We start from the raw sequence: 21,279 nt of genomic DNA, 5'->3' as shown, positions 1-21,279 counted from the left end.
TTATATTTCTTTTGGATTTTTTTTTTCTCCACATTGAACTTACTCAGGATATCCTCAGTTAAAATGAACTTATGCTTGTAAAGAAAGATTGATGGCCAGAAATTGAAGTTAAGTGTGACCTTGAGACTAAATGAGGTGTTTCTTTTTGGAAACCTAGGAGGTACCCATAAATCTTTGAGGAGTAATATAGTTTAACTTGCATTTGCTCTCTAGTAAATACATAGCTTTTCTTAGTGAATATTGGTTGTTGGGAAGAGGAAAACAGTGACTTGCATAGTCAACTTCAGTCAGTTGCTCAGATGAAAATTGAAATAGCTATCAACTGGTTGAATAAATAGAAATTAACAGGAAGAGATGTTAACAGCAGAACTTGATTATGATACTTAACTGAGTGATTTCTAAGAATTCTAGTAGCAAGCATATCATCAGATCATTAGTTTTGATAGTAATAAGTTGAAGTCTTTTTGATTTGCCTGTGCACACACGCTCATATATACATATGTTTACTTCCAGTCTTTGTCAGGCTGGACTTCTGATAATTTTAACAGCAAACCTATTTTGTGTATTTTACTTTTAAGCAGCACCTGCTTCTGTATTCTGGTCTGCACTATGTTGCAGTAATGCCATGTTAGATTTAATTTCCTTTTACAAGAAAAATATTTTCTTCTCATCCTGCCAGCACTGTGAACTTCAGAAGTGGAGAAGAATTCTGTTCTTCATGCACTGTAGCAAAATTTCTATAGCTAGTACAAGAGGCTCTCCTTTGTGCTGGACAGAACACGAAGTAAGGAATAATATCTTGCTGCTATTCTCATCTCTGTTAGAGGTGCAGATGGCAAAAATACTATCTTAAAGGAGTATCTCTTGTAAATAAACACTCTGCAAAACCACAGAATTACTTGTACTTCAAGTCACTGCCAATAAATGAAAGCACTTTTCCTGTAGTTAATACAGAAGAAAATTTTAGATTTGTACAACAGTATTTGCAAAAGGTCATTAATTTACTGGCTGGTTTAATCTTTCCCCCCCCCCCTCTTTCAGGAGTGACAGTTCATTCAGGTTCTTTGTGTTCTTCTTTGTATATATCTGTCAGTTTGCTGTACATGTACTTCAAGCTGCAGGATTTCAAAGATGGGGAAACTGGTGAGTATTCTGTTTGCTGAATTGTTGTACTGCCTGTAAGACAAATACATTTGATACAGCAGCTGTAATAGAGTCTCTGTGGGTTGCTTAGGTTTTTTTGTTGTTTGTTTTTTTTTTTAAAAATCTTGTGCTTACTGGACTTGCTCCATTTATCATTCACAAAATGCATTTTTTGAGTTTTCTTAACTAGGGAAAGTGGATGAAACATGCTCTAAGTGAGTGAGATACTTCTGTTATTCAGCTGGTCAAAATTTTATCCTTCAATGTAATACATTTATATATTTCTTCCCCTATTTTGGTGGTGTGTGGAGATACTACTACTCTATATTAAAGATAAAAGCATAAGTAAAACTTAGAAAATTCAAATAATTTAGACAATATACTGTTTGCATATCATTATTTTGTATCTTTAAATATTTCTAGTTATATTAATATACTTACTATTTACTAAGGAGATTTGTTGCTAAAATGTGAAGAATGAGACAGCAGTGTACCAGGATGAATGCAGTGGTATATCTTTGATAGTTATTGAAAAGCTCACTTGTTTGAGTCAGCTCCTTATTCTGAAATAGTTGATTTTTCTTATACATCTGTCCTGGCAGCCTTATTATAAGTGTATAAGCTTTTACATGAAGATTTTATATGTATTACCTATCTATATCTATATATCTTCTATATGAGTCTCCAAGGTCTGCTATTTAGATCTTACAAGGAAAAGCTGTTGGGAATTGATCACAGTCCTTGGGGGGGAAAAAACAATCAAACAACACTGGAATTAACTAAAAGCATGGTTGTAGTAGCCATCTGGTAGCACGGAGAGATACGACTGGCAGTAGTGTCACAGGGTAATACTTCTCTGCTAACATCCAAACATACATAAGGCAGAAAAATAGCATTGCTTCAGAACTGTACTGTAAGGAAGGATACTGGTTTATTATTTTTACTCTTAAATCCACTATTTTGTTTTTTATAGATGCATTGATTGACATTAACAAAACAAGAGAGCATTTTAGAGGACAGCTCTCCATGTATTTGGAGTGTGTTTTTAACGATACTTGGGGAGGGGGAATGGAAAGTAGCCGTATCATCAAAAAATGCTAGCTGCAGTTTGGATATGGAGTTTTGTGGTAGAGACCAGTTGGACATAGGGGATATCAAAGCAGTTTCAAACAGGTAGAGGGAAGTTTTAAGGTTATTTGAGTTCACAGAAATTTGTCTTTTTAATTTCTTTGTGTGTGTGTAAGAATCTCTTTAACGTCTTCATTTTCTCTAGACAGCCTGCTTGGTTGGGGTTTCCAGTTTGATACTGTTGTTTTTTTCTGTTGGGATTTTAATTCTGAAGAATGGGGAAATGTTTGAAGTAGATACTGACAGAGGAATCTTTTTTACTAGTTAAGCCACTGCTATCTGCTTCAGAAAATTACCATATTAACCTCAGTTGAGAGAACATTACTGTGTGGGTACAATTAAATGAGTCCTCCCACATAGAAGCTCTATGTGGCATGTTTTTATGTTTAGAGAACTTAGAGCTATCTTTTTAGGGACATTTTCACTTCCACAAAATCTTGTAGTCTTAAATCAGTGAAGTGATGGTTTGACAAAAAAATGCTAAAATGTTGATGACTGGCTCTTAGTTTCTTTGTAAATCTGCTCAAGGATCTTTACTATAGTTTTTCATGTAGTTGGGAAAAATGGAAACAAAGCTTTAAAAGCATATTACAGAACTGAAATACAGTTACGTAAAATCCCCACGACTTTTTCTTCACAAATATTCAAAGTTGATCAGAATCAGGAGGTTATAAAGCTTCCCTTGATGTGGATACCTGTGGCTGAGTGATTCATGTGCTGTACTATTAAAGTTTGTCCTTTCTTTTTTTTTCTTCAGTGGGTGGATTTCATCTCTTACTGGTCTGAATAAGAGTATTCCTGTTGGCATTATGATGATAATCATAGCTGCACTTTTCACAGCATCTGCTGTTATCTCATTAGTTATGTTTAAAAAGGTAAGTTACATATTATTCCCCTCTTCTGTTTCCTGTGTTTGATCTGATTTTGTTTTCCTGCAAATACTTAGAGATTCTCTGTCACAAAGTAATGGGGGTGAAATTGTATTCTTAGGGTGTGCCTTGCCTATTAATAGCTGCATTTTTTTGCTTCTGTTGTGGAGCTATGAAATACTGTTTGTACAGTACAGTACAATGTATTTTCTGTAAACTAAAATGGGGAAGGGCAGCTGTAAGTAAGAGAAACTCAGAGGGAGTTCTGAGTTTCCCATGTGTGGGAGGCAGGCTCACAGTAAAGGGGTAGATGACTGCACTGGACACTTCATTTGTATCTGTAGAGGTCAAGTTGTGATTCCCAAATCTGTTATAATTCATTAGGCTGAGTGAAGTGTGATTCCAGTGATTGCTAAATTTCAGCTCTGGCTAAATTCCCATTAAAATTAATAGAAGGGGGAGATGCCTGGTACCACAGAAAGTTATTTTTATTTCTCTGCTTTTATTATTTTAAACTTTGTTGCCAGTTAATGATTGCATAGAATGAAAGCTCAAAGATGCTTTTTTCTCTTGGTTGCTTTTTGACAATTTGCATTCAGAGGACTTTAAGTTTAGGTACTGAAGTTCTATTAAGTTTTTGATGTTGCTTATGTAAAATGTAGCAGAATTCTGCTGATGGTGTTCTGGCAATTCTAATTATTCAACCTCTGTAGCGGTTACACTGAAAGATTTTCAGGTAGCCAGACTCTTTGGCCTATTTACAGCAAGGTGGAAATTTTAAGCATTGCTTGGAGATGTCCCTTCTCCTTATTTATTTTCTGCATAAATACTCAAGTTCAACAGAAAGAAACAAGTGAGAAAAACGTATGGTGGAGCTTTTTTTTTTTTTTTTTACATGCTTTCTACCATATGTACGTGGAGTCTTCTAGAAAATCTGCATACTCAGGTGTTACAGCTTCTGGTATATTGCATCCTGGTATAGCTTCGTGGATGAGAAAATATTTATAACAAAGATAAAAGTTATAACTTTAATATTCCTGGTGCAGTTGAATGAAAATGTCTTTGCAGTCTTGTTTGACAACTTTATTGTGACTTGATTGAATATGAGTTACAAATAACATTTTAATTTTAATACTCAAGTAACTGGAGATCACTCGGGATTTTCCTGTTGTATGAAAGTTTATATGCCATATTGTTCAGAGTGTTTGTAAGTCATTGTTTAATACCTCTGCTTGTTATGCAGAGCTGTTGAACATCACACTAGCTTAGCAGATATGTGTCTGCATTATTAGGATATTCTGTACAGTTTGATATTCAGTCATAGCTTAGCTTGTTCTTGTCACTGTATCAGTCAGAGAAATTAAGATTTTTTTTTTAATTTACCAAAATGCTACTGACATTGTGGATTCAGAACTACTGTTTTTGATTTTGATTCCTCCTGTTTTTTTTAATGTGCACACTTACTCTTAATGAGTACAAGTTGTATACAGATTGAGACAGAATACAGTTTTGCCAGCTGTGAACACTGTTACGCAAAGGATGCAGCTTGTTTTGTGTATTTAAATACGTTATTTCAAACAGGAGATACCACACACATTTTAGTAAATACCTATGAGACCACTCTGTACTTGCAAAAAGTTACAGGTATTCCTGCAGTCAAACTGTGCATGCAGTTGGCAGTTTGTTGTAGGATTTGTGAGGAAAAGGTCAGTTTACTCATTTCCAGATCCTCCAAAACACCTGAGCAAACCAGCTTTCCAAACAACATGGGTCTGCTTTGTGTTTAAGAATTTGCTATCAGTCTACCAGGAAGTGGAAGGCTGGGCACTGTTTTTTCACTGCGTATCTACCTCCTTAGGTGCATGGTCTCTACCGCACAACCGGCGCCAGTTTTGAGAAAGCGCAGCAAGAGTTTGCCACAGGAGTGATGTCCAACAAAACTGTACAGAGTGCTGCAGCCAACGCCGCATCGACAGCAGCAACCAGTGCAGCTCAGAACGTGTTTAAGGGTAACCAGATGTAGGGAAACAGAAGGCATCATCTTTGATTGTATTTTATTTTCCAGTCACTTAATATATTCCCTAAAAGCTAGGTCAAAATTCACACAGCATGTTTGCCTCTTTTGCAGCTGTGCATGGATAAAATGGGAAATGTTTGGTTTATCTTATTCTAAATTTATTTCTTTGAAAAAGATAACCATTATTTGCCCTTCTTTAAGGTGTTATATTCTAGAATATAAAGCCTTCTGTATTTTCTGGAGGATAAATAATTTCAACAATTGGCCTGAGAATGAATAACTATCAAATAACTATTAAGAATTTGGAATTTTTTTTAATGGTTCACTCCAGTATTTTTTTTAACTTCAGGAAAGCACTTTGGATCAATTATTTTACTTTGTCAGAACTGTTTTCTCTGTTTCTACTGTTAAGAACTGAGGTAGACTGAAAGATGTAGGAAGTGATGTTTGCCTGCTGGTTTTGCGGTTTCAGCAGCTGCTGGAGGACAAATACAAGTAGGATAGATACTACAAATTCTTGGGGATCTTTTAGGATAAGTCTTTTGATATAAACTTGTAAGTTTGCATGAATACTGTTGAGTTTTATCTGATCTTGTTTAAATAGTGTTTTGGTCCAGAATTTATCTGCACCACTTTATAACTATAGCGATTGTTTGTATCTATTTTCATGGAGTATTCTCTACCTGTGAGAAATGACTGTGGTGCAGAAACATTCTCTGTAATAGAAAGTGTAATGCAGTGTACAGTTTAAGGAAGTTAACTGATAGTTTCAATCACAGAGCTAAATGATTATATATTTGCTATTTTTAATTTCAATATTCATGTCTTGGGGTAATAATTTTGCTGGGAAATAAACAAGCATTGACTTTTAGAACACTAGTTTCTTACCCCTTTTTGCTCTTTACATGCAGTTGTAATTTTATGTATTGGGGATTTTTTCAGTTTGTTTTTGTTAAAATGTATTTGTGTTTAACAGTGGTACTAAATCTCTAGCCCAGCCATTCTTATTTACTGCTTGTCCAAAAACCTAACTATACAGTATTTAATATTCTGAAAGGAATTGTGTCTAAACCCAAGCTTTTTAAGCAATGGAATTTAACAGATACTTGAATCATTTAACATTATCTCAGCCACCTCTGTGGTGTTATTTAAGCTGGGAGAAAAAAACTTTTAAAGTATTTTGAGTTGGAAAAGTGAAAAATACTCATCTTCAACAAAGTTAAATTTTAAACTTTAAACTTTTTTTAAATTTTAAACTTTTACATTTTAAAGTTAAATTTTAACTCACTGAACTGGAGGCCTATGAGGTTAAATTGGTGCTGTGGAACTGAACAATCCATAATGGTACATGCCATGATCTTATTCTGGAATATAACCAGGTCTTAATATAATGTCATGTTTCTCTCCTTTGAAGATTATTTATTGTACTCATTGCTTCATGAGACTTGTTGCACAAGATTTGGGCTGTTTTTTCAAACTTTGTTTTAGAAAATGGAAACAGGAAGGACCACATCCCATAGCCTGTGTAAGTATATACTGTGGCTGAAATGAATTCAGCTCTGAAGGCAAATTACCTTTAGTAAGATGGCATGAAATTCTGAGGCCTTGCCAGAATGTGGACTGACTTACACAGATTCTTTTTCACAGCACGGTATTCAAAATGACAGAAGAGCATTACAAAAATAAAAAAAACTAGTTTAATATCTGAACCAGTATTGTATTGTGAGCATGAAATCCATATTAGTTTCTTTTCGTCTAATTTCTTTAAATCTGACTTGAATTTGAATAGCTATCCTAGTTTCACCGTGCTGAAATTCATATTAATGAATATACTTGCTTATGAATGTTCTCTGTGTCACAAAGTTAAAAGCAATTTAAATATTCTGTGTAATAGGGTCTCTAAAATTTCATATCACTGGACATGCTAGCATTGAACTTCAATTTATGTGGAATGTTATTAAAAGCTTTCCAGATAAAAGTCACCATTTTCCATTGAGATCAGACATGATCTTTCTAGCAGCTGTATATCAAGATTGTTCGTTTCATAGTCTTTTAAATTTAGCTTGAACCTTGTGTCTCAGAACCTCTACTGTGGATTACTTTAAAATCTAAATTTAAGCAGTTCTCTTCATATCTCTTGGATAGTAATTCCAGGGACATAATTCTTGCAATTTAACTTAGTTGAAGATTGCATAGTAACATACATTACCAGAATATATTCTGGAAAAAAAACCCCACTCCACATTAGGAATAAAAATTAAATTTGGCAGGTAGACTTTTCCCAAAATGTTTAAAGGCTCTTTGAGAAAACTTATTTAATGTTCTATGTGTATGGAGCGTTGGTTTGTAGTGTCACGGGTTGAATGTACAGATTTAAATGTCCTAAGTGAAATTTAAGGTTCAGTTACACGTGAATTGTTTAAACCAGAAATCTCTGACACTTTGCAGCCTAAAAGGGAAGAAGTTTGAGTTTACCTTTGACAACAGAAGGCTGAGACTTGTTAAAATATTTTGTGCCTAATGAAACTAGATTTTACAGTCTCTTACTATCAGAGTATGGCACCCACATAAGTTGTAATTTTGTAATTTTGTGGCAAATTTGAGTACAAAGTATTCAGTTTAAACACTGGAATGTCAGTAATCATTGATCTGTAATAATTTAGGAGTTGATTTTATTTATCTGAGGGCTGTTTGTATATTTTGTAAATTACTAGCAATGCTCTGCCATCCTGGTGAATGTCATGGTTCTGTACAAATGCACCACTTCTGTCCCTCTGTTGCATGTCTGAGTAGCTCAGAAGTTTTGTATATTTATTGGATTAAAACGGTGTCACAGAATAAAAAAGGACTTTTTTCCTGGGTGTTTGCTCTGTATAGTTTTGACCAATGTAGGGAGTTTTCTTCTAATGGTCAGGGTAGCATGCAGGGTGGATGATCTGTGTGAAAGTCTCATCTGGTTTTATAATCCAGTACATAAATGCTGTTATTCTGCTAAAATGGGAAAGCAAAATGTCCATTATCAAAATAGTACATTAGGGCATTGAGAACCAGTGTACTGGACTGTTAAGATGGAAATTCTTGAACAGTTGCAGCCGCTTTCTTCTGCTGTAAACTCATGAGCACTAAAATATAAACATGTTCTGTCATTACTGAATGAAATTCTACAGGTATTAAGTGATTAAAACCCTACTGGAAGCAAAATGAAGTTGCTGAAAACAGCACTGCTTTGGTACTCTTTGTTTTCCCAGTGTCTGCCTATGAACTGACGTATCTGCATCACTGCTGTATCTTGTTTTTTCTTTTTTTCTTAGGCCCTGTCACAGTGTGTTAATTTCTTTTCAACTGTAACACATGCCTTGAGTACTGAATTTATTACTGGTTTTTCTTTGAAGGGCAAACCGACTTTAGCTAGTCCATTGTGACATAGCTACATTTGGAAATGCACAATACAAAGAACAGTGCTTTGAGATACAGTCAGGATTATTTCAGGAGATAGCAGACGTGTGGTTTTGAAGACACTTGTACATGCATGAATCAGTAGTGAAGTTTTTTGTCAAAATTGGTCTGTTTTTTCGTAAATTACAGATGTAGGACAGCAGTGCAGCAGCCTGAAGGAACAGGTTTTGTACTTTCTTGGTAAGCACGATTGTGGAGCATGATCCAGTCGTGTTTTGTGGTTAGAAATATTACACAATTTTAGAGCTGTCATGGAGAGGGATAATCTGTTTGGTTTGCTGAAGCTAGTTTTCCTCAAGAAGTTGCAAGCACCAAGTTGGGAAGGTATGCATACCTAAAGAAACCAGCACAGGGAAGAGGACTGTGGTTAATACCACTCAGATACTTCTGGAAAGGCATTTTTTTCAAGGAGAAAGGCCCACACCTCGAGCATTCTGGTTATGAAACGGGAATAATGCACAGTGAATCAGATAATAAAAACAAATGTGTGTTAGTTTTCACTCAGTTACATAAATGTGGAAGAATTAGTTCGTACTGTTTTTCCTACAGATTGATTTTATGTCCACAAATAGCTTTTGTGCTCGTTAGCAAAATATTAGAAATTTGTCACTTCAGCAGTAGCATTTTAGTTTCACTTTATGATAGAATAAAGCTATGTCACACTCCACTGAGGGGGGAAAAAAAGAGTACTGATGGGAATTACGACTTGTGGATCACTCAGCTCTGTATTTTGTTCTAGAAAAAAATAAATTAATTGTCCAGCTGTTTAATGGCGGCATATACAGCGTGTTTAAAATATGCTTTTTGCTGGATGGATAGTGATTACAGCAAACAGCAGTGCTCACACTTGGTGCTGCAAAGTGACTATGTAATGTGTGTGTGTATAGATGTATCTATATAAATCTGTACAGTCCTGCTTCAATGAGTGTTCATATACAGTCCTGCTTCAATGAGTGTTCATACACATTGCTGTTCCACTTCAGAGGTGAAGAACACTTCAGCTCAGGGGAGCTGCGGTACAAAGCATTCAAAAGACCAGGTTTTACTTCTTTGTGCCCACAGTTTGGGAAGGGAAACTTTTCAGCTAGTGAGATGGGAAATTTTAGAGACTGATTTTTGTTAATGAAGTTGGGGCTTATGTTAGTAATTGGCAGCATGTTTGGAACAGGGCTAATGTATGCTGGGTAACAACTTGCTAGCTGTGACCAATGTGGCGATGCATTAGATTGCTAATGTGGTAGTGCGCTGGGTGGCACCTGTCCTCTAACTTCTTCTGGACTGCAGGTTTCTAAATGTTTCAAGTTTTAACCAAGAGCTAATTCTTGGAAGTTTAGAAATTGTTAGAAGTGGGAATAAGCTATGTTAAACTTAATGGAAAGGGACTGTAGCAACTGTGACACAAAAGTGACATACTAACTTCTATGAGATACTAAAGCTTTATTTTTGCCTAGAGAACAGTATGTGACTTCCCTGGAGTGTTTGTCAAGTCACAGGTGAAAGGCAAGAAACAATGTGGCAAACAGCATTTAAAATGTCTGTATAATTAAGCAGTGTTTGATTTACAACCTTTGTTACTCTGTTTCATGAGACAGGAATGGCAGTGCTTTAGCTGCAAATGAAAAACATTGGTCAGGCATACAATCAATTAGAAAGTGTCTTTAATGTATTGTGTTACACATAGCTACACCTTCAGATCACATACTTTTGACCAGTAAGTGGTAATAACTGTTAAAATCAGATGGAAATCTGAACTACAATATCAGTGGCTTGGGATCTTACATACTATTAATGCTATGATTAAACTACCTTGCTGTGGTTCAGTTTGTCCAGTATGTTTGCATTAAGGTAGTCAGAATCCTGTTAAAGGTCAAAAACTCACATTTTAATTGAAATTTAGATTAAAAGTAACACATCAGGTACATCATTCATGCTAACAAATGTACATAGTGGTGACTCAAGAACAGGAAAATAGTACCACAAATAAACTATGCTCAAAATCTACTCCAGGTGGACTGTGGTGGACTGCTGTGACTGCTGTTCTGTACAGAACAACTGTGCTGTACATGTTGCTGCCATGCTCTGCTGCTATTGGGCTCTGTCATTCCCTTGAGATGGGCACCAGAACCCACTGCTTTTGAGAAAGACTTGAGCTCCTCTTTGTTTACCACTAGGACGAGATACTCTGGGATGGAATAACAGTGTAAAAAGGAAATGATTTGGCTGGGAAAAAAAAAAATTAGAATCCAGAGGACTTTATTGAGTAAAATAGATACAAAGGTGATACAGGCAGTCCAGGAATAGCTCAGTAGTAATGTTTTCTGCAGTGCCATGTTACAATTAAAGCACATTAAGAAACCTTGCTGAGCCTTTTCAATGCTAGGGATGGACACAGTTCACAGTTGAACTGTCTGTAGTATATAGATCTGAGCATTTTAGATGAATCTAGAAGATATTTTTGATAAATCTTTAACCTGCTCTTACGACTGTTCTATTAATCATCAGAATTAGTGATTCTATTGCATTATGTCATGCTTTAGTTTGTCCACACCACCAAAACCTCAGCCACTTCTTCCATGGGAACTCCCTTTCAAATATGTTGTTTAAAAGCAAAAACTAAGGAAAAAAATCAAACTCCAAACACAATAAAATCCATTCCTGGTATTGCACATATCACACACGTTTGTGTATATATATATATATTTAAATATGCTACAATTAAAAAAAGGTCTATGGCACTTTAGAGAATACAAGTTTAGTTTATGAAGTCTATCAAACCACAGATGTCTGAAGAATTCTTCAATACCACAAAGTTAAACTTAAGTAATTGGCACACAGGTTTTAAAGAATCCACAACAAATTCTTCTAGCTCCTATGCAGTGCTTGTACATTAAGAACATTAAGAAGCAGTTACACTCCACAGCCTTCTCATGGAATTAATTAAATTAGCTTTAAGCTGGTATTTGGTTTGGGTTTGTTTTTTTTTTTTGTTTTTTGTTTGTTTGTTTATATATATGTTTTTGAAAGCTACTGCTGAGATGAACTTCAGGAATAACTTTAAACAGGTGTCAAAGCTAATGAGTGCACCCTGCACCTGAAAACCTCATCCAGGAAAACAGAATTTGCAATACAGACCATCTTAACACTTGCTAGAAAAACAGAACCCTGAGAAAAAAAATTCTGATTGGTTGTTTTCTGTATTTCTTCCCAGCCTGTCTTCTATCTGTGCTACATGATGAACATGGATATTGCAAGTTAGCTGATTATGTTATTGCAGAGCAAGTTGATAGTACACCAGCAACAAGGAGAAAAGCTGGTTCTTCTTGGTTACAAAGGCAAACAAAAGCAAAACAGCCACTGAAAAATACCAACCTTGTACTTAAAAACTGCACTATTAAAATTTTCAAGCATTCTGTAGGTCACAGCAGAGGTCAGCTAGTAATGTAAATGAAGGTTGGTCACTGTTTACTTCTAAGCCAAAGCAGTATATGCCCTCTAAACCTTTTGGAAGAACTGACCTTGTTCTGACTAAAGAAGTGTTTAAGCGAAAGCAGCATTTGTCACCCTTATATAGAGTCAAGATTTGTGGTGAAATGGACATTGGATTGCTACCCACCTAAGAAAAGCTAAAACTGAAGATCTCTTTCACAATCAGGTTTTAGCTGAGTTTCGTGCTACTCTTGTATTTCCTTGACCCCATGTGCAGAACCCAGAGGATCACTGCTGAGCTTATGGCCTGGCACATGCCTCAGCAGCAGGATCAGGAGGAGCATCAGGAGTGCGGCTGTGTGGAATAAGGGACAGCCAAGTGCCTGTTCAGATCATACACGTCTGTGCCGGAGAATGACAGGGAGAAACGTGTGGACAGGATGTGCTGACTGTGAGTTCTGTCCTTGGACACCACTCTGTGCTAATAATTTTGATTTGTTACAATCTTGCTTTGTGCAGGCACTTGGCAAAAAAGATTCCAGACCATAACTTTTGTTTTATTAAATTATATACTTAAAAGATAATTAACCATTTTAAAGTAGAAAGATATGTGTTGCAGGAGCAGGTGAATGCAAGAAGCAACTAGATTTAAATAGTCCCTTTTTAATATCATCATAAGTTGACTGTACTGTGTAGTGGTTCAGATACCACCCCTGTACCCACCCAGCGTGTGGCTTGAAGGTGCTTTGGGCATGGACACATGCAGGTCCAGTGCTGGGCCTGGGTTGCTCCATAGATTGGCTAGGCCAAGCCTGTGCTGCACACAGGTGCTGGAGGAGTGCTCTATCACCATGGCTCCTGCTGTACACCCCTGCCTGAGCCCGGCCCTGCGCCTGTGGGCATGACTGCAAAACAGCTCTCGTATTGAAATCAGCTACCTACCTGTACACTAACAATGATTTCTTAATACCTACAAATAAGTAACAGCAGACTGTAAGGGACTGACCAGGCATGAACAAGAATCTCTGGCTCCATATTATACAGTGGAGTGAGAGAAAGCAATGCTGTCATTGCATGATGACAGAATACCAAGAAGTAAGAAAAGGAGTCTAAAATTCATGAAGTATTTAATTAGAACTACTACTCAGCTGAATTATCCCCAATGCTCCTATTGCACAGTTAAACCATTCCTTTGTTTTTTAAGATACCAGAACTACTGAAAACAAATTTAAAAGGTAAGTGATGCAACACCATAAGTAATGCAACCACCTGTCTTTGAGAAAGGAATGTCATTTGTGGCAAGGTCTCTTTATTTCCCCTGACTGAGTTGGAAAAGGGTCCATACTACAAGCAGGTTAAAAATAACCAGGAAAAGATCTTTCCAGGCATGTAGAATTTGGCAAGACTTCCTAAAAAATGTATATTTCTTGAGGACTCATGTGGCTCTGAGTCATGAGACACTGATCTGTAAACTAGGAATGAGTTCTTGCTGGCAAGAGAAAGAATAATACTGTTGAAGTCCAGCATGTGATCTACATTTGTAGGAGAGGCTACAGCCCAGGCCAGGCTGTTGGCATTCATAAGGCAATGCTCAGATATGCTGTGGGGAGTTGTCATCTGCTTGGGATGTCAGGAGTTTATTAATAAAGGCTGCAGAAATATTTCTAACAATTCAAGCAATTTTATCAAAGTCAGGTGAAAGCCAGTATAACAGCTTCTCTGTTCAGCCAATGGAAACAATCATGTACCTGCTATGTAGCAAGTGGCACACACTTTGCACTGTAAGTTTTAAGACAAACCTGGCAGGAACTCAACTTTATAGATGTTTAAAGGTCATTGTAAACTTTGTCACATCAGCTTTCCTCTCTCCAATGTGTATTTACTGTCTTGAAGGCACTGTACTTTAAGTGAGTTTAATATCAAAAAGCACCTCAGTGAAAAGGATGGTACCGAACAAGGTGGTGGTGAAGTATTCACAAGTGAGGGGAGCCCTTGGAAACAAAGCCTAATTAAATAGGCTTCTCTTTTCTGTGTAAGAAAAAAAAAATGTGCTGGCTTTTATTATTTTAAATCCAAATTCCTCAAAGCGGACAAGGTGGGTAAGGCAATCCGATCAATCAGAATTTGTCAGTTATAACAGCGACATTCCTGCTATATACATGATTCCTCACCTCTCAGTCAGACTACTATATTCCACTGTGTCCTGATCACAGAATGAAACTAAAAAAATCCCCAAATATTTACATTCTGTTTTCTTGGGATTCTTTCTCTGATCCTCATTGCCGAGCAAGGGAGAAAGACCGTTTCAGTAGTTCGGGGCTGGGATGCATGGGGCTCAGTCACACAAATGGTAGAAATAAGTAAGTGGATCTGCTTGACCAGTCAATAGAAAGCAGATTAAGATCGAGGCACTGGTATCTTTTCCCCACTGGAGTTAAAGGAGGCAGATAAGGTTTTTTCCTTCTTCTATTTCTTCTTGCACTTTGTCACTGGACGTGGCTATTTCAGCTTGCGCCGAGAAGACTGCACAGATGAACGTCAGAATAGTGCCACCAATAGCTGTGTAGAAAGCCCAGCCCACGGAGCAGTCTCCTAGTTTGTAAGCAGAAGCATAAGGTCCACAATAGCTTATTGCTTTCTGGCATCCCCAACCTGCAGGGTAAATTATCAAGCCTAAAATAAGGAAGAGGCCTAGAAATAAAAAGAGAAAGAAGCTTAACAAATGACCAGTTTAACACCAAATGCAGCACATGTTGTAACAGTTATGATAGTCAGTACTCACTCCTAAGTACCAGGATTAGCAAAAGGCTACTCTTCCTCATCCATCCAACATTTCTTTACTGATTGCTCCCTAGTACACACCATGCAGTCTTTCATCTAAACTTGGAGCTAACCTCTGGTTTTCCTTGTGAAAGGCTTATTTCAGATGACAATGGCCTAGTCCTAATTTTAATCTCTCTGTTTCTGCTGCATCCTGTTTCCAGACATTACTGCTAGGCATACAGAGCTTGCAAAACATTCTAGCATCTCTACCTATGGTTCGTACTTGCACTTTTCAAATACTTATGAATGTCTGCATCTGGTTTTGAGTTTGTGTTTAGCTAGCCCTCACTCAGCTTTATTGAGGCATCATCATAAACATTCTGACCTTTTTTCCTCTGGAGTTTTCCTACTTTGATTTTCTTGCCTGGAAAAAAGAAAAAAAAACCCCAACCATAACACCTCCCCCAAAAAAAAAAAAAAAAAAAACACAACAAAACAACCCTCACACTGCATCTGCTTATTTGGCCATATTGGGACAATAGAAAAAAATACCACTGCCAGTTCAGTAAGCTGCTATCACAATGAAAGGATCCTGGAGTCAGCCCAGTGCTCAGGTAAACAGTGGGATCCTCAAAACAGGTGATTGTCTGCTAGAGAGGGAAAACATTTCCAGTGATGCAGGAGCAAAAGCCACAGTTTCCAATCCTGCTAAACTACCTGAACTTCCTGCTGTGCCTCAGCCCAGAAAGAAAGCTCAGACTAGATGCGTTACCAGTCTGGAGTCCATGAACACATGATTTGTGTTTGCACAAAGATGAGAAATTTAATCAAAATGCCTAATGCGCTAGTGGCTACATTCTGTTTTCTTTAAAATTTTAATCAGAAGAACAGGAAGAATTAATGAAAAATAGTTTTTGCTTAAACACAACCAGTTCATCTGGAAAATGAACACAACCTTTCAGATCCTATAAATATTACTGGTTTGTTTGTCCTGCACTGTAAAGCCCTTTATTCAGCTTGGCGCTTTTATGAAAATAGCTAGTAAGGGTGGTTTCAGGCCTTCTAGAAGTGGGCTGAAAGTTGTACTTTTTATGTATGGTGCTGATTTATCTATTAGATTTCAACTAATCCCCAAATTTCTACCAAGCAGTAATGACAGAAAACAGTTCCCTTTTTTTCCCCATATAGTAAATGGTTACAAAGAACAGCTGGAAAGACTTTTTTGCATCTTCCTCAGACTAGCCTATTTTACAGTATGTTAGGCTTCTTCAATTGCTTGTTTAAAGAAATTCAGCCAGATGCAAGAAAACTTGCTCACTTGATGAAGAAAAGCTGGGTCCTAGCTAGTAAGCAGTTCATATACACAAAATGCAAACCCTGTCATCCATCTAAAGTCAATGTCTATGAATGCCAGACATTTCACAAAAGAAAGTCCTTCCTCCAGCGTTTTTCTAACGATGACACAATATGATGAGCATGAATGAACTAAATGTCATTATTCTCTGGGGCAGCAAAATCCATTAGTGAGTGATATCCATTTTCTGAAGGGATTTCATCACTGCCTACATTGAAGAACCAATGACAAATTTTGTGCAGTGTTTCCTGGCTGGCTGGCCAAACTACGTTAAGTATAAAATACTGCTTTATCTTGGATAGACCTGGATAAGCTGTGCTCTCATCCTGCTGAGCCCCACAGCTGCTTCAGACTAAACACCACAGTTCCTTCTCCTCTATTCATCACTAGTTTCCTGTTCTGTGTAACCGGCATGACCACACTATGTGTTTTTCTGACTGTACAGTGGTCGCCATTTTCTCTGATGATCACAAGCCTTTTGATAGTTAAAAACCACTGAGTTAAGAAGCTGGATCTGAAATGCCAACATAGTTGCTGCCAAGAAGGAAATGTTTCAAGTTCACCTCCCCATCACTCACAAACCAGAGAACCAGTGTTTAACAGGAAACCTGCCTTATGGCTGAGTTATAACCAGCACCAAGAAGCTACGTCCTTCTCCACCAAAACTAGAACAACTCTTGAAAGCTCTCAGTTGTGTGATGTATGCCTGAAGCTGATAAACTCAGCCCCCAAAGAGGCTGCAGCGCTGCTGTCAAGTGCAGTTATCAGGGGTTTACTGAATTTCTTTTGTAAGAGTATTCCTGGAGAAACACTGACTACAGCCCATAACTGGATAAACTACAGCAGCTTTCTCACAGATGAAAACAAAATTTGGAGAAAAGTCTTAACTATGGCCTTAACTTTGGTCAGGGTCTCACCTGATTTCTCCTTCAGAGAGCTAAATTTGTGAAGCATATACAGGCCTAGCATAAAAAAAGAAGAAAAAAAAGTAATGTTTTCTCTACCAAACTTACCTTTTACTACTCCATTTCAGCGCAGACAGAAAGCTTATCAGGACATGCACCTCCCATTTGATGACTACCTGATTCCTACTTGCTAGAAAAAGTAAACAAAGATGACTCAAATAAGCCAGATCAGCATGCCCACCATGGAAAGGGCACTTGCTGGATTTCATGCTAGCTAACAGCAAGTGGAGAGGCACAGGTTCCTCACCAAGTTTTCAGCTCACAGCTCCAGTACCAGTAGCAACAACTGAGCTGTGCAGATCCCTTCCTGCCTCTCCCTACCTGCCCAAAAAGGGGCGCTCAAGTAAAACCATCAAGAGAAGCTTTGCCTTCTGCTTCCCAGTAACTACTAAAGAGGTGCTCACAGGCTATAGAACTAATTTCAACGGCTCCTGCAGCTTAAACAACATAGAAGATGCTTTACCACCACCAACAGAGCAAACCATGGGCTAAAGCAGAAACCGGCAATTCAAACCACTTAACTGTCCAACTGCCTGTAACCAGAGCAGCCATTTCCAGAGATCCTCAAGAAGAACAACCTCTCTGTTTCTGTGAAAATGAATGCAAGGGAGGGGAAGGAAAAATGTCCATATGCAAAGAACAAGGTAGGAGAGGTTGTGTTGCTGCTTGGGAAGTAACAGTCTGCTTATCAACAGGCAAAACGGTTAAATGCAACACAAATAGCTCATCAGTCTCTGTGCTCTCCAACTTGAATCTACAGAGAACTCCACAACCATTTTATACAATACAAAAAAAGGCAGATTGCACTTTCTACAGCTAACAAAGTAGCCTTGATCTACATTTAACACATGTGTAAGCTCTTACAGTTGACCAAAACCACTCAGAGGCCAGGCTGTGACAAGACAAGCCACAAAGAGAAAAAAAACATACAAAGTCTCAGCCCTGGTTTTCTCTTACCGGTGTATGAGAAAGGGCAGAGCCTGGCCAGGTCCCTTACATGTCTTTGCTTCTTTGACAGAAGCTTTAACTGCCTCTACCCCTGCCTTTCTGTAGCTGCTGCTCAGCACCTGCGGCTCACCTGCCTGTAGCCGTCTAGTTTTGGTCATTTACTTGCATTACTACAGAGCCTGGCATCTCTACTCACCATTTTGCCACCCAATTGCTGACAATGTTCTTTTCAGACACAACATGCAAAGATGGGGTGTGAGCTAACCCCAAACAGCATACGGGCAATAACCTCATCCAACCTATCACCTGCTGGTTACCTTTTCTTTTACAGCCTCTGCAATGAGACAATCCTAAAAATATGTCGAAGGGAGATAAGTGTTTTTGCAGTTGTTTGTGGACAGCACAAAGCTGTTTTCTGAAGAGTCCCTGTGGGGAAGACAGAGGAGGGTGCTGGATGGGGGGCACTGAGCCAGAAGCAGATGTGATCATGTCACTGAATGAAACAAGGTGGAGAGCACAGCCTGCAGTTTTCAAGGGGCTGGAAAGGGAAGCCAAGCATCCTTATCCCTGGCACTCATTTATACTTGCTGCACACAAGAGCACAAAAGCAGCTCCTGATAAAATCTAGATTTGTATATAAAAGGTGCTCTCTGGATTAACTACTGTCATTCCCATGTTTTGTGCATTTGATCCAGTTATTCTTACACTTATTCAGATACCACTTGTGTATTTAATCTGCACTGTGTGGCTTTCTAAGCTATTTAATGCTGTAAATTAAGATACAGGCACTTAAGCTTTTGTTATCCATAAAAGTAGAAAGCTCGAGTTTATGTTGTGCAATTTTATGTCAGCACAGTCTGATAAAGCAACAATTATCTCCTGTCAACAGTCTTCCTTGAGACGGATCTGGCAGGAGTACAGTAAATATTAATGATAGAGATTTCTTTTACTTAATAAATCAGGTATTGTTCTTGTCCCAGTGGCTTTGAAGAGAAGCCAATCTTCAAGAGAAAGAACAGAGAACAAAAATATGCTCTGTCTGAATTAAGTTTCTGCAACAGATCCTTCCAGTTCTCCATGGTGATGTACAATACATGAGAGTTTCCATTTACAGACAATCTACCTGTGGAATTACTGCTGTTTATTCTCTCTGCTGGGAGGAACAAATTCATTTTGGAAACATTACAAACTGTTTTCTACAGGCTCACAGAGTTTGAGCTTGCTCTCTGCTCTAGATTTAACTGGGAGTGCAGGTTTTGCTGTACACATACCTTTGTTCCTACTTCTTAATTAGCTCTGTCCCATTCCTTTAAATCAGTGTGATAATTTTTCCATAATGTTTTCTTTATTGTTAGTTGTTGCCAGCTCTCAGTTACTTACCTTTCCTCTTAGGAGTCCTTAGAACACAACTCTGAAAGATTGCTACACAGTGCTGCCAGATGCATAAGAATGACAACAGAAAACTATTCAAACTACTGTTTTATCCAAAGACCTCACCTAAAAATCTTTGGTATTAGTCTGTCAGCCAAGAACATTTTCCCATCATTCACTGGAGGCAATTTGCCCACATAACATTTTATTATCAGTCCCTCATTACCTGCTTTCAAAAAGAAGCCCTAAGAAATACAGAATTTAAAGGAGATTTAGATTCATTGGGATTATTAAACTAAAATATATTTCCTGACTACAACAGACAACCTATTAGACATCATCTGTTCCATATTCAAAGGATGGAGAAACAACTCCTTTCTTCTAAAACACCAAAGCAAAACATTATAGCATACTGGGAAATATTAATGCGAATACAGCAGGCTGTGCAACAGTGCAATGCTGTTTCTGAAGACAGTGCTTTTGCTATAGGAAGCCTTTTTGCATTTGTGCATTGAGAACTCTCCCCTTCTAAGGGCCTGGAACTGCAGCAAGCAATTGTTCCTCCTGGCTTTTATACACTGCAGTAGTGCTGCCAGGCTAACATGGAAAACCAACAGACCCTTCTATCGTTATGGGCATTTGTATGTCCTATTATGTGCTGGGGTCAGATCTGAGTAAAAGCTTTTCGATTCCACCCTTGGAAGCAACCCTCAAGACAGGGGTTAAGTAGATGCTTGTTTGCTAAGTGAAGGCATGCTATTTAGTTTTGACAGTCTCCTGTGCAGCTGCTGTTGTGCCATATTAAACAACAGCATATACTAATAAAGCCAATTTCCATTGCAAAGTCTGAAACTATCTTCTCATTTCCTAGCAAAATAACAGAAAAAGCTTCTAAATGCTGCTGAAGAAACAGGAAATTAAGCAGCTGTGATCAATGAGGTGGCACTGCAACAGGCTCCCATGGAGCAGCACAACTGAGCAACAACAGTTTAGGAAAGGAAAAGAGGAAGGCTAAAGGCAGGGAGGGATCAGCCTTGCACAACACCAGGCAGGTCACTTCCTCAGTAGCAGTAATCCTGATTGTTCTTATCTTCTTCACAACCAGAAGAGATTAACACTCAGCCCCAAGGGCATTGCACCACCCAGGCAAAATAACCCTGCCTTTGCTCCTCGTACTTCTAAATGTGTCAGTAGGCTGAATACCTGAAGAATTTAATGTGTAAAATATGTGTACAGATGTAATACCCCATCTTAACTAAAGGGGGATTTCACATATGCAAACTGTCCCTAATAAACCACTGCAGCAGCAATACTACAAGGTGCTTTTGCATGCTTTTGATCTCTTCATCTACCAGCAGACAACCAAAGTGATGGCCTCCTACTCAGCAGCTGTATAGCAGGCACTGTCAGCCCTGTGAAATGATTCAGTAACTCCACTTTAATCAGATCAGAGTTGATGAGGTGGGCTCAGGCCAGCTGATGTGCTGGTCTCAGCACTCCACACTAGCAATAGCTGATGCTAAACCCATGTGTTGAGACACTAAAGTGAGCACCATTTATGGTTCATTCAGCACCAGGTCCCAGAAGTGCCTCTGCAGCTGCTCTCCATCCCCTGGGTGACTGCCAGACCCACTGAATGGAAGCAGCTGACCAGAGGCAAGAAGGTCTTTGCCCAAAAAGAAAGGGGAGACTCTGCAAGCCCTTACTGCCTTGGAGACGGCCTCTGGCCCACTTGGAAACACTGCACAATGAAAGAAAAATTCCTAACATTAAGAAGGTCAGTGCTTCAAAAAGCCTTCCAGAACTCCACACAGAATGCAGGTTTGCACAAGCGGGGGG

The 21,279-nt window shown here is 38.2% G+C and overlaps 2 protein-coding genes and 1 pseudogene across 4 annotated transcripts in view; 1 reads left to right on the top strand and 2 right to left on the bottom strand.

The window, feature by feature from the left end:
- The window catches only part of SCAMP1 (secretory carrier membrane protein 1), a 40,405-nt gene extending 32,387 nt beyond the window's left edge, over positions 1–8,018 (top strand). Inside the window, exons 7-9 of the mRNA XM_005142000.3 lie at positions 1,042–1,143; positions 3,029–3,146; positions 4,999–8,018. Coding sequence (XP_005142057.2) covers positions 1,042–1,143; positions 3,029–3,146; positions 4,999–5,163 — 385 coding nt within the window. The 3' untranslated portion in view covers positions 5,164–8,018. The remainder of the gene's footprint in view (positions 1–1,041; positions 1,144–3,028; positions 3,147–4,998) is intronic.
- A 2,231-nt stretch (positions 8,019–10,249) lies between these two features.
- LOC101880120 (uncharacterized) lies at positions 10,250–14,418 on the bottom strand (annotated as a pseudogene).
- Positions 14,318–21,279, bottom strand: part of LHFPL2 (LHFPL tetraspan subfamily member 2) — a 126,033-nt gene continuing 119,071 nt past the window's right edge. For all 3 annotated transcript variants that reach the window (XM_034072763.1, XM_034072761.1, XM_034072764.1), the window contains one exon: positions 14,318–14,730. In XM_034072763.1, the coding sequence (XP_033928654.1) occupies positions 14,474–14,730 (257 nt within the window). In that variant the 3' untranslated portion in view covers positions 14,318–14,473. The remainder of the gene's footprint in view (positions 14,731–21,279) is intronic.

The sequence above is a fragment of the Melopsittacus undulatus genome, chromosome Z (assembly GCF_012275295.1).
Source record: "Melopsittacus undulatus isolate bMelUnd1 chromosome Z, bMelUnd1.mat.Z, whole genome shotgun sequence".
Classification (NCBI taxonomy): Eukaryota; Metazoa; Chordata; class Aves; order Psittaciformes; family Psittaculidae; genus Melopsittacus; species Melopsittacus undulatus.
Note: the sequence above shows the minus strand (reverse complement) of the source record. Positions and strands in the feature narration are given on the sequence as shown.